The sequence below is a fragment of the Vombatus ursinus genome, unplaced genomic scaffold (assembly GCF_900497805.2).
Source record: "Vombatus ursinus unplaced genomic scaffold, bare-nosed wombat genome assembly UNPS02008996.1, whole genome shotgun sequence".
Classification (NCBI taxonomy): Eukaryota; Metazoa; Chordata; class Mammalia; order Diprotodontia; family Vombatidae; genus Vombatus; species Vombatus ursinus.
The window spans coordinates 74,573-87,721 of record NW_020948774.1 but is presented as its reverse complement, the minus strand read 5'-3'; the positions used below and the strand labels follow the sequence as shown (position 1 = coordinate 87,721).

The 13,149-nt window shown below is 44.4% G+C and overlaps 1 protein-coding gene across 3 annotated transcripts in view; it reads left to right on the top strand.

Annotated features, from left to right (window-relative positions):
- Positions 1-12,391, top strand: part of ASPSCR1 (ASPSCR1, UBX domain containing tether for SLC2A4) — a 135,098-nt gene extending 122,707 nt beyond the window's left edge. For 2 of the 3 annotated variants that reach the window (XM_027850136.1, XM_027850137.1), the window contains 4 exons: positions 11,349-11,400; positions 11,813-11,882; positions 12,019-12,191; positions 12,280-12,391. In XM_027850136.1, the coding sequence (XP_027705937.1) occupies positions 11,349-11,400; positions 11,813-11,882; positions 12,019-12,191; positions 12,280-12,293 (309 nt within the window). In that variant the 3' untranslated portion in view covers positions 12,294-12,391. The remainder of the gene's footprint in view (positions 1-11,348; positions 11,401-11,812; positions 11,883-12,018; positions 12,192-12,279) is intronic. The other variant, XR_003568103.1, reaches the window with a different exon arrangement.
- Positions 12,392-13,149: the final 758 nt, after the last annotated feature.

Below are 13,149 nucleotides of genomic sequence, written 5' to 3'. Positions count from 1 at the left end.
GTAGCTTCCCTACTGTCTGCCTTGCTGCTTTCCTCAGACATTTGCTGTCTACAAAGAGCCAAAGAAAGAAGTTGTGTTCCCAGCTTGGACTAGGGGCTGAGCACACTTGGAAACCCTTGGACAAACCTGGAGCCCTTGGGGAGCTGGGAGCAGCCACCCAGGCCTAGCGGGGGTGGGGGTGGAGGGGCGGTATCTGACATCTGGCACAGCAGTGGTTGCCTCCCCAGACCCAGCTGGTCCAGCTCCAAAGGAAGGAGTGAATTTAACAGTCAACCCAGGAATGAGGGGAAGGGAAAATCCTTCAGAAAAACAGTTGCCAGTTTTCCTTAGTGTCACTGTCATTCCCTGAGCTTGGAGTTCCTAGTGTAGCTGCCAACCACATCAGCCAGGCCTGTTCAAGACAAATCTGTCAGCAGAGGCTTCTGTTCTTTCTTGAATGATTCTAAATTCTTTTATTATCCTTGCTAATAGAATAGTTTGGTCTATGGGTAACCTAAAAAATCATTTTTATTGTACTTAACAAATTGTTATATGAAATTATTTCTCTTCACATGTACTTTTCTAGTTATCTTTGGCTTAGGTAAAGTGCTGGATGAAGCAAGGGCTCTGTTTCAGCTGAACCACTATGGAGTTCAAATTTATCTTTCCCACAGTGACTTTAAAGGAAATTGATTCTTGCAAAATTTGGCACTAGGTTTATATCTGATTTGTGGTTCATTCAGCTATCTTGAAACAAAATGGTAGCTGATACACTTTTAGTTAAACAAATGGAATTTGATATAGATTACAGAATTTTTTACAGATGATTGAACTGAATGAAATCTCCAAAATTAATTTGAATTCCCTGAACAGATATTGGTAGATGTTGGTAATCTAAATGAGAGAAACATCATCCTGAGTGTTAAAAATTAGCTTTAGCGCATCCAGGCATGTACAACCGAGAGATAACTATACTTCTACCTGATAGTGTGTAGAGAATTCCTTGTTCTAGGAGACCCTTAATATCATCCATAGGATTGTCCTTTCTTTCCTTAGATCTTCATCTTTCCCTGATTCTTTAGGGTGGTTTGGAAAGGCCTTGGGAGTATGTGATTTAAATCTTTGGACTTGGCTGGGAGTGGCAAAGGGGAAAGGAGGTAGAGAATGATTTTCCTTGAAAGGAAGATTGGGGATGGTTGGATGATTGCTCCTTCTCAGGCATGTTTGCTCGATCTTCATCTATGTCTCAACACTAACTGTGGGTGTCTCCTGTTTCTTATTCTGGGCCCTTCTCTCTACACAGTCTCTCTTGGTGATCTCACTTATACCATGAAACATGAAATGTAAGAAGACCTAGAAAAAGAATGATTCTAGCAGGTTAGGTAGATCCTTGGTGAAGGATACCTGGGAGATGTATGGGTACAATTACCATCTCTAGGCTGATGATTCCCAGATCTAAATATCCAGCTGTAGCCTCTCCTCTGACCTTCAGTTCCATATCATCTACAGTCTGTTGGCCATTTCAAATTAGAAGTTGCCTAGGTATCTCAAACTTAATATGTCCAAAATAGAACTCGTGATCTTTTCTCCTACACTCACTCCAATTCCAAGTTTCTCTGTTGCTTTCCAGGGCACCACCATCCTCCTAGTGCCCCAAGTTCACAGCCTCATTGTCATCCTTAAATCCTCATTCTCACTTATCCCATATATCTAGTTATAATCTTATTTCTGCTTCCACAACATCTCTTGTATATATCCCTTTCTCTACTCACACATCCTCATCTCCTCTCACCTGGATGATCATAATAGCTTTCTAATTGATCTCTTTGCCTCTTAAGTCTCTTCCCCTCTCCAATTCATCCTCCACGCTGATGCCAAAGTGGTTTTCCTAAATTGTAGCACACATGACTGCCCTCCATGATCCAGCAATAGTTACCTACTTGCTGTTCCTTGAACACGACATTTCCCATCTTGGTGCCTCCAAACTGTCTGACCCTTATGCTTGGAATGCTCTCCTTCTTCACTTTCACCTGTGGGTATCTGTGGGATACCTTTTCTGCTCTCGTCCCTCTGCTAGTGCCATTCTTTCTAAAGCAGGGGTTATTAACCTTTGTCATGTTGTGACTCCCTCTGACGGTCTGGGGAAGCCTGTGGACTTCTTCTCATAATAATGTTTTTAAATACGTAAAATAAAATACATAGAATTACAAAGGAAACGAGCTATAATGAAATAGTTATCAAAATTTGAAACAAAACAAGAACAGTTCATGTACCCCTTCCCCCCCTCTTTCCCCCAGCTAAGAACTCCTGCTCTAAAGTTACCTTTCATCTACTCTGTATCTATCTTATATGGCCCTGTTTATGTACATGTTATCCTCCTGTCGAAATGAAAAGGCCTGTCAGGTCAGGGACGGTTTTTGCTCTTATTTTGTATCCCTAGCTCTCAGAACAATGCCTGACACATAATGAGAGCTTGTTGATTGATTCTCCAGTGCCCTGAGAGAAAGAATAAAATAATTCCAGGGTATCAGAAATACTTCAGAAGAATTCAGGAGAGCTACTGAGTCAAAGTCCTAGTTGAGAGAAATTAAATTCTCCATTCCATACATGGGAACCATTTGTTAGGCCATCTACTTCCGCCAGAGTGTATTAATTTTCTTACTCCTTTATGCTTAGTAGTCTGGTGTTTCAGTATCTGGGTTTTTTCATCTCCTGCAAATAGTTGGGTTTTGTTGGCTCTTGTATGTGGTTTAAGCTTCAATTCTGAGCCCCTTGAGCAAAAGTTTTGTGAAGGACCCTGGGGGCATGTAACCTTTCCTCCTTCATCTAGCCTTCTGTCCTTACATAATCTCATTTTGCCACCTATATTTCATAGAGGTCCTTTCTGACTCTTCTTTCCATGTGTGAGAATGGACTTTAAGAATAGTCTTATCCCTTCTCTCTTTCTCCCCTACTCCCAATCCCAGTTTATACTGCATTAAAAGTCGTGATCCCTAGGTTCCAGTCCCAACTCCATCACTATGGTATGAATTCTTTCTTAATGAGTTGTAGGACTCTAGGAAGTCATTTAACTTTTCAATTCTGAGATTCTGTGATACTGTTATACTTTTCTGAGCCTCACTTTCCTCATCTGTAAAATTGGGATACTTGCATTACCTGTCCAGTTGCAAGGAAAGTGTTTTGTAAACCTTATGTAAATGTGAATTATTATCCTGGACCTAAAAGAAAGGAACTCCTTGAAAATTCATTGTGATCTGGTAAAGAGGATATAACACGTGGAGGTTGTTTGGGTTTTGTGTGGAGAGCTTTGTCAAAACAAAATATCACATTTTTTTAAATTTTTTTTTTTTTTGGTGAGGTAATCAGGGTTAAGTGACTTGCCCAGGGTCACACAGCTAGTAAGTATTAAGTGTCTGAGGCCAGATTTGAACTCAGGTCCTTCTGACTCCAAGGTCGGAGCTCTATCCACTGCACCATCTAGCTGCCCCAAAATATCACATTTTTAAAAATTCATCTGTCAACTGCAACCTGTGGTTCTGAGTCTCCAGAGTGAGGCCAGGGCAGCCAGGGAGGTAAGACAGCTAAAGTTTTTCAGCAGAAGCAGGAATCCCAGGTGAGGGCTGGTGAGGAAGGGAGAGGTTGGTAAAATGGCAGGATGGTTGCTAAGTGGCAGAGAAATTTTGTCCTGCTTTTGGGGTGGGTGGTGATAAGGAGAGGGTTGCCTAAGAGCTGCAGACCCATTTGATGAGTGAGTTTCAGAGCTTTTTGTGATGGCTCTTCTGTTATGTTCATTTTTCCTGTGTTGGACTTGTAAAGCCTTTCAAACTTGGCCTCAACCTGCCTTTCCAGCCCTATCATACATTATTCCCTGTGGAACAAAACAATCTATACTCTGAGTTTTATGCCAGAATCTGTCAGAGAATTTATTAATACACAAACATTTCTGCTTGGAGAGAGGTTCAGACAGGCAGAGTTTCCCTCTACTAATTAGAATACCCTCTCTGAACAACAAAGCTTCCAGTTCAGGCTTTATAGGTACCTAGGTAGAGTGGTGAATTCAAGCACTTAAACTCTCTCAACCTCAATTTCCTTATGTGTAAAATGGGAATAATAGCACCTATCTCATAGTTACAAGGATCAAATAAAATAAGTGAGTAAGATGCTTTGGAAACCTAAAAATACTATATAAGTCATTTTTCACATCAAAGTAAAACAAAGATACATAGTTTAAGTTTAGGGTTTTTGATTTACTAAATAAACAATAGAAATGTTTATGCTGATGCACCTTTGAAGAAAACAGCTTTCCCAAACCAAATTATGCACTTATTTCTCTTTCAGTCTTCTGCAGAATAAAGGGATATCGCTCTTAATTGTATAAACAAAAAGACTTTCTCACATTCCCAATAGTTGATTGTTTACAGTAAACAAGATACTCTAATGATCTAGCCTAGGGAATTAAGATCCCTTCCCAAAACTGATCAACTCTTTAGGTCTTCCAAGTACTTTAGACCAGGATATCATCCTAATGTTTTGTAACATCATTGAGGCCTCAGTGTTCTATTCTTTCCCATCCTCTTCCAACACTCTACAGTTCAACCAAACTGGCCTTTTTTGCTGAACCTCACACATGATGGTCCATCTTCCATTTCTTAGCCTTGGCACCACTTGTCCCTAATGTTTAGAATGCCCTCTTTCCTCTTTTCTGCCTCTGAGAATCTATTTTCCTCAAGATTTGGCTTAAGCTCCACCTTCTCTACATGAAGCCCTTTTCTGATTCAATCAATGATGCCTGTTGATTGATCAGTTTCTCTGAGTTGGATTTTTTAGTCATTTCAGATCAATAAGCATTTATTTAAGAGTCCATGCATGCAAAGCACACTATGTGATAGGGATACAAAAACAAAAAACCAGAGTCATACTCACCTTTAATCAGCTTATGTTCTTAAGAGGAGTACAACATAGAACAGATTTGCAGATAAGTAATTACTTATTAATTAGAGCAGGAGAAGATTGTATTGCTGTAACAAATGAGGGAATCAGGAAAGAACTTATGTAGTCAGGGGATCCCAGCAGATCATTGAAGGAAGCTAAGGATCCCAAGGAGATCATTCCAAGTATTGGGGGCGGGGAAGAGGAGTGGCCTGGGAAGGGAGATTGGGGAGTCCAGCCTCTACAAAAGCCTAGGGGTGGGAGATGGAATGATGCGAATGAGGAGAAGCAGATGGGACAATCTGGTAAGTGTATGAGGATTAAGAATATGAAATGTCTGGAAAGATAGGCATGAGCCCAATTATGAAGGACTTCAAATGACAAACAGGGGAGTTTATGTTTTATCTAGAGGCAATAGGGAGCCACTGGAGCTTCTTGAACAAGGAAGGGACATTTTCAGACCTATGCTTTTAGGGATATTGGTTTTGTAGCTGTGTGGTAGGTGGGTGGGAGTGGGGAGAGACTTGAGGCAGGAAAACCTCAAGAATGCTGTAGCCACAGTTGATAAGTGATGTCTTGAATTAGGGTGTTAGCCAGATGAGTGGAGAGAAGGGGATGGCTGTAGAAGAGATTGTAGAAGTAGAAATGCTAAGACTAGGCAACTTACTGGCTTTGAATATTGGTGGGGAGGAGGGATGGGAGCGAGAATAAGTGTTGAGGTTGACTTAGTAGTGATTGTTCACCTACAGAGGTTGGAAGAATGGTAGTAACCTCAACAGAAATAGAGAAATTTAGAGGAAGAGAAAGATAACCAATCTTTTTTTAGTGTGTTATTAAGGGTTGAGTAGGCTTTATTCGCTCCCATTTTATAGATAGGAAAAAATGAGGCCTTGAGAGAGGAAAGGAGTGACTGGGGCCTGGTGATGACAGGGAAGATTGTAACCTTTATCTACCACTCAACTTTTATTTTACTGCTACCTTGCATGAGTTGGGGAGAAAAGCTCATAAGAGGTCATATTCTTAGCCTTGGGGAGGGGTATACAGAAGTGAAGAGACAAATTTACCTGCTTCACATGTTCACCTAAAAGCTTATTGATAGACCACCTCTGAAAAGAGTTGGGGAGTAGAGAGAAGTGTGACTGGCTTAGAAGTCCCTGGCATCAACAATGCATCCACTGCAAAGGGGGTGTGTGTTTGTGTGTGTCTTTGTGCGCATGCACACACAACAGGATGGGGTGAAGCTTAAGGAAATCCAGTGATGACATCAGGGCTCACCAGTTAGGCCATCACTCTTTGCTTCTAGTCTTTAGCCCTTGGGCCCTGAGGAGACTGCTCAAGAATCTCCTTTGCTTTCCTTTTTTGCTGTGCCCAATAATGGGACTATGTCTCCTGAGAGCTAGAACCCCTAGACTAGAAGGAGAGCACTAATTGAAGGGGAAAAAAAAAGAAGACCAGAGGGCCATGGCCACAGCTACATACTTAAAGACTGAATGGGAACAGTTAGTCACCTGCTATGCTGCTATATCCACAATAATAATAACTGACTTTTATGAAGTGCTTTAAGGTTTGTTTGAGTACGTAAATTCTCATTTGATTCTCACAAACACCTTGAAGTGGTTATTCCAGGTATTTTTCACTTTTTTTTTTTTTTTTTTTTTTTTTGGCTAGGCAGTGGGGCTAAGTGACTTGCCCAGGGTCACACAGCTAGTAAGTGTTATGTGTCTGAGGCTGGATTTGAACTCAGGTCCTCCTAAATGCAGGGCTGGTGCTCTATCCACTGTACCACCTAGCTGCCCCCTATTTTTCACATTTTAGAGATGAGAAAATTGAGACTTAACTGACTTAAATAACTTTATCATAGTCCCAGTTTCAGGGGTAGGCTAAGTTGTGGATTCCAGGTCCAGAATTTTTTCCTCTCTAACTTCCAGCCTCTGCCCTCCCTCTGTACCAGGCAGAAGCTGGCTGATTGGTGCTCCCTCACCTTGTACCACTGTTCTTTGACCTTTTTCCATTTTCCCCTAGTTGAGTTGCCATTTGGGGCACTGGGCTTCCATTTCCCTGGCCTGGTGCTGCCTTAATGATAACCAGATTCTATGGCGAGGCTAGTGACATCCTGGGGATACACGAGGCCAGGAGAAAACATGCCTGTTCCTAGGACTTGGAATACTGTCAAGCTCTGATAACAACTTATAAGGAAAAATATCTTTTTGAATTCCAAGGGGTAAGCAGACAGGGCTCTCCAGGCTCATCTCTAGGCAATTGACTGTGAGGAGGGGAAGCAGGTAATTGAGTATTACTCCCTCCCCCTTCCCCCTGTGTGTCCCTGATAGTCCACAGGGTCACCAGATGAAAAAGGCTTTTGAATAGTGAGATAGTGATACTCGAGACTTGTAAAGGTTGCTGCAGTAGGCAGCTGGCTGGCAGTGTAGGAGCACTGGATTTGGAGTCCAAGGAACTGGGTTTGAATCTTGCTTCTTGGGTAAGTTACCTCTTCTTTAGGCTTCAGTTTCTCATTCCTTCCTGTTCTAAACTAATGCCCATTATCCCATGCCACTATTGAAAGTCAAGAAGGAGGGAAGGCCTCTTTTCCACAGCTCAAAGGACCAAAGCAAAACCATAGGCAAGGCGTAGGCATGGCCTCTGTGACGCTTGGGCCATTGAGGCTTCTAAACTCTCTGCTCTCACCAGCTCAGGTTTCTCCTTTTGCTTACAAGTCTTAGATGTTTTGGGCCTCCTAATTGAGCAGACAAGCTGCCCTAGAATCCTGCACCCCAGGCTGCTCTCCGATCCTGGATCATCGCAATTGGATTTTCAAAGGGCTTGCTCTTTTTTGTGTAAGCAGGGTGGTAGCTTAGATTTCAGCATTCATGTGCCTAGCTCTTTGAAGCCCTCATTTTCTTATTAATCTTTTAATATTCCCTCCTCCCTTTTCTCCAGTGGACTGTTGGCACTTTAAAGCTGCTCACAGCCTCTAATGGAAAGAATGTTTTCTGTCCCAGCAGCTGCACACTACCCCCATGGACAGCTGATTAAAAAGCCACCTCTGACTGATCTTAGAACTTCCAACTCTTGCTTCAGCCTGGTAGACCTCCGGGGCAAGCATTTGGCCTAATAGATTGGTTTCTTTCTCCCCCCCCCCCCCCCCCCCCCCCCAGTGAAAGTTCCGCAAGCTTAGGTGGCAGGGGTTATGAAGGAGAAATTTGAAGGAGGGAGGGTGATTATAATGTAGAGGTGGGGGGTACGGAAGAGTCAGTGAAGGAGGTAGAATTGAAGCAGAAATTAGGAGGAGGGCCAGGGCAGGCTGGGGCAGGTTGTTTATGGTGTCTGCGGCTCAGACGACTAAGGGTTGGGGGTGGAGTGGCAATGTTAGTGATCTCTAGAAGGGTTTCTTCACTACAGGCTTGCCTTTAGGACCATCATCTCAACCTTGCTCTTCCTTCAAGCGAAGTCTTAGGTCTCTCTACTAGGGCAGTGTTAGGAAAGGCACAGAAGAAAGCCAGACTTGTCTTTGCTTACCCTTTTGTGTACTCAGCATGTGACCAGATATTATATGTATTTCAGTAATCAGATGTAGTCTCTTCCCTTTGCAAACTTAGTTTAGTAGAGTTGGCAGAAATAGGATGAAGACTAGATGATTTCACTGAGAATGCATACAGGAGTCATTTAAAGTCCAAAACAGGGCCTAGAAGACTATCTTATACAGATTCAACACTCCCTTCCCTCCCCAGAAAAACATGCTACCCCTCCCTGTCACAAGTCTAGACAACTCTGGGCAAGGCTAGCTCGTCCTTCATAAAGACTTAGTTATTAGGACATGCAAAGTCCTGTGCTAGGAAATAGAAATAGGGGAAGATAGTTGTTGCCCTCAAGATGCTTTACAGTCTACTTGGTCATGGACATAAAGTGTCTAAGAAACCAGATCCATAGCAGCATAGCCTCTGTGGGCATTCTGTTATGTCCTCACCTCTCTCATGATAAGAGAAGCCAGCTTTGCCACTACGAGGCTTAAGACATGGCATTTCAGAAGACAGACCTTTTTTTTGCTAATTGCAGGAAATGCTTCCCTCACCTGGGGATGGGAATCTGATATCTCTTTTGTAACCATTGAGGCTTTTGTTTACCAGAGAGGAAAACTCCTCTCACTTTGGGGATCCTAAGAGTAGCTCTGCTGCAAACTGGAGGGGGCTTTACCCATACAGGCAAGTGCTTCTGAGTTCCAGTGAAAGTTTCACGCTACATTGAAACAATACCAAGTAGGTACCTGATGTTTGTTGGTACTAGGGAGGATAGAAAGCTAGCATTAGAAATGCCAGCTATCTAGTGGAGGGCTCCAGCACAGACACAAATAACAGACATCAATCACTGTGCAGTATTTTAAGTGCACGAAGGAGATTCAAACCAAGTGCTGTGTGAAAATGTGAAAGCTATGTAAAGGGTGGTTATTCTGTAAGGGGAGGCTTTCTGGAAGAAGTGGCCTTTGAGCCATTCCAGGCATTTAGGGAGCAGCGTGAGCAAGGGGATGAAGGGAGATGAGAAGAGTACAGCATGTCAAATAATGAAGAGTCTTGCTATGATTTAAGGCTGAAAAATTAGGGTGGTACCAGGTTGTGAGGCTTTTGAGTCTCAACCAAGTAGTTAACAGCTGACTAGGATTCCAGCTTCAAGGACTGAGGCTGCATTTCTTTAGAGGCTGCCGATATTGGGCCTTGGGTAGTGGTAGTAGTGCCTCAGTGGGCCTGGGAGTAGAAACTCGTAAGTCTTCATTCAGCAGAGAAGGTTTATTTCAAAGCTCGGTGCCTGACTTTAGGATGGAAAGGGGAAACCTGAGAGATGAAAGATGGTAATCCTTTCCCCTAGCCCCTTGCATCCTCTTTGTAGGCCTGATGATCAATCTTCATCAGGCCTGTTTGGGCAGGTTAAGAGGAGAGCAGACCCTAATTGATACCCTTATTCCCTCGGTTCTAAGTGACGTAACACTAACATTAGCCTATAGGAAGAATCCCAAAAGATTGAGAGCATAGCTATCCACTTGCAGAACACAAAATGCTACATGTGGTTAGGTGTTAGGTGCCATTCTTGCATTAACCCAGAAGCCAGTTGCCAAACTTGAGTGTGATCAAGGTTCCAGAGGGAGAACAAAGTACCCACAGGGGCTGGAGAAAGCAAAAGGCCATGGAAATGAGGGCTTCCCCTACTCCACTCAGAAGCCATCCTTTCCCATTGCCCAGGGATACCTTGGATGAGACCTAGAAACTTAGTAACTGGAATGGAAGGATCTGAAGGGACTTTCGTCTTTTTTAGTTCCTACCCTAATACTGTACTTTGCACAAATTATTCAAAAAAACTGAGTACCTACTAATGAAGTGGCAGAGGCCCAGGCACCAAGGTGTTTGGGGCTGGGGGGAGGGTGCATCGGGGAGAGGGGAAGAGTAAGGGGGAAGAAATGATGAGTTAGTTGGGTCCTGGGGCGAACATGAGGCAGTGGGAGAGGGATTGAGGAAGTGGCTGACTCCTCTTTCAGCTGTAGCCCCTTCTTAAGGTTGCTGGCTATCCATGGGAATCTGTCACTTGCAGTTTGTTCCTTGTCAGTAGCAGATCATCTCAGCACTCCCAACACTTGGTGAGGTTTCCTTTTCCTACCCAGTCGCCCTCCTCCTACCTCCCTTCTAAGTTCTCCCCCTTTCTCCTCCCCTCCTCCCCCCTTTGCTCCTAGCTCTGTCTCTGTCTCCTGGACTCACTCATAGACCCTGCCATGAATTTTCTCTGACCCCTTGGGGCCATTCCCACATGTAGCTTTGAAGTGTGTGCCCAGAGCATGATTGACGGGGAAGTTTTCGTGGCGGCAGTGGGGAAATGAAGAGCTAAGGGCTGGGCTTTGAACTAAAGGACTTTGAGCTGGGAGATGCTATGCTTAGTTATCTCCTTCAGAATATTAATTATTTACCTCGGTAATTGGGCAGGAGGAAGAGGTTATTAAAAAATTCCAACACTTACTCCCTATAAGAACCTTATTTTCCAGATTACATCTGGCATGAAAGGAACAACCTGGAAGGCCATGTGCTGGGGATGTGCACTAGGGAGGTCCATGCTTACCCCTTACAGGGCTGGAATCCTTTGTCCCACTCCTCCAGAAGGGACCCCCTTCCTTCAGGTTTTAAGAGTGTCATGCTTGGGGCTGAAATAGTAAGCAGAGGTAGATGGGAAAGATACAGCCTCAGCACAGAAGACAAATACTGGGGAATACCACAGATTTGGAGCAGAAGGGGTTGTCGAAGTTATCCTGGCGGTTAGGAGAGCACTTTTCTTCCCTCCCATCTTACTCAAGGCCATTCATTTTCCTGTTGTGAACCCCATGGCATTCCATAGGAAAACTGTCGCTTCCTGTCTTCCCTGCCCCCATTCTCACTTGGTCCTTCTGACTCCTCTACCCCTCTGTCTAGGCTAACCTCTTTCCTGCTGCCCTTGTTCATTTTGGGTCTGAAGAACCAACAGGTGAGTGAGAAGCCTTCGGCTGTGCTGAGCGAACAGACAAAAGAATGCCAGCAACCCTGAACCCTCCACTCCTGCCTTGCCTCAAAGTTATTAAAAGATCCTTGAGGAGAGTTGGGGGACAAAATTTCTTGAAGGAGCCTGGAGTGGGGGCTTCAGCACATGTTGGCAGGACCTGAGAGCTGCTGTGCACCCTTCATTTAGGTCATAGGAGACAGGCTCCAGCATGTCCCACCTTTCTGGGGTTGTGATCCCCCATGGTGCAGGGAATAGGACATCACCATTGGTCACACTGTCCTTAAGGATAGCCAGGGAAGCCATGGGAGAAAGTTGTCCAGAGCTAAAGGCTGGGGACAGCTCTGGGTCTCATTCTTCCTTCAGTCCACCTGAGGGTGGGACTCGGGGTTTTGCACAGATTTCTACTTGGAGCCCCAGCTGCTGGAGAACACCATCTCTCCGTCTTCTGCTGATGTGCTGGTGGCCAGGTGAGTCTTGGGAATTGGAGAGGGGGGCTGAGGGTTCAGGAACCAAACAGGTCCTATTTGAGAGGGAGGGAAACACTGACCCTTGAGCTTAAGGCCTACCCCCCCCCCCCCCCTTTTTTTTTGGTTGTCTGCTCAGGTGTATGTCCAGGGGCTCAGCGACACCAACTGTTTTGCCAACCCTTGAGCCTGAGCTTTCTGAACCGGAGGAATCAGCCGAAGTGGCAGTAGAACCCCCAGAACCAGTTGCAGGAACTGCTCAGCCTGTGAGGAGGAATCTAGGCAAAGTGCCCAAGTGGCTAAAACTCCCAGGTACCCTTTGTGGCAGTTGGATCTCACAAGGAGGGAGGATGACTTGGGGCTAACGGTTACCACTAATTCTTTGCCCTTTGTATTACAGCTGGAAAGAGGTGAGAGCCCATCATGAAAGGAGGGGACTCCTCCTCTACCCCTGCTACTCCTATCCACTCCCCACCTGAGCCAGGAATAAAGAATTGGTGTGCTCCTCCTAATTAATATCAGTGTCTTCCTTTCTTATTGTCAGGGTGATGGGATGAAAGTGTAAACTCTAACAGTTGGTGAACAACATCTTGCCTCTTACAATTAAGGTTTCTTAGCCCAACAGAAATTAATTCTGAGGGGTCAGAAGCTAAGGACTCCAGTTCCACGCAAAATGAAATTTGAACCTGGATTCACATATCCAGCTCAAATACAGTAAAGCCTTTCTGAGCCTCCGTTTCCTCATCTGTAAAATAGGGGTAATAATATACTACCTGTCTCATTGGGGAGGTCATATGGCTAGAGAACTAGCCTTGAAGCTAGGGATACCTGGGCTCAAGTCCTGACACATACTGAATGTAATACCCCAGGCAAGTTACTTCTCCTTTAGTGCTTTTGGAAACTCTCCAAGACTCTAAATTCCAGAAAAGGTGCTGACCTGCAGTGGTAGAGGAAACTTCTTCATCCACCTGAAAGTCTTTTCTACCAGTGAAATCACAGATCGGGCCCTTCTCATTGTCTAGTTGCAAGGAAGGTGCTTTGTAAACCTTGGGCAAGTCACAGTCTCCCTGGGACTTCCTTGTCTTCAACTATAAAATGAGAGGTTGGATTAGAGGGCCTCTGTCCCTTCCCTCCCCACATCTGTGATTGTGACAGCCCATTCCCTTTCACTTTTCCAGTCACTAGTTCTCTGATCTGGTAGATGAGAAAGATGAATTCACCAACTAAACTCTTCTAACAGGGAATGCAGTCACTTTCCTATCCCAGGAGT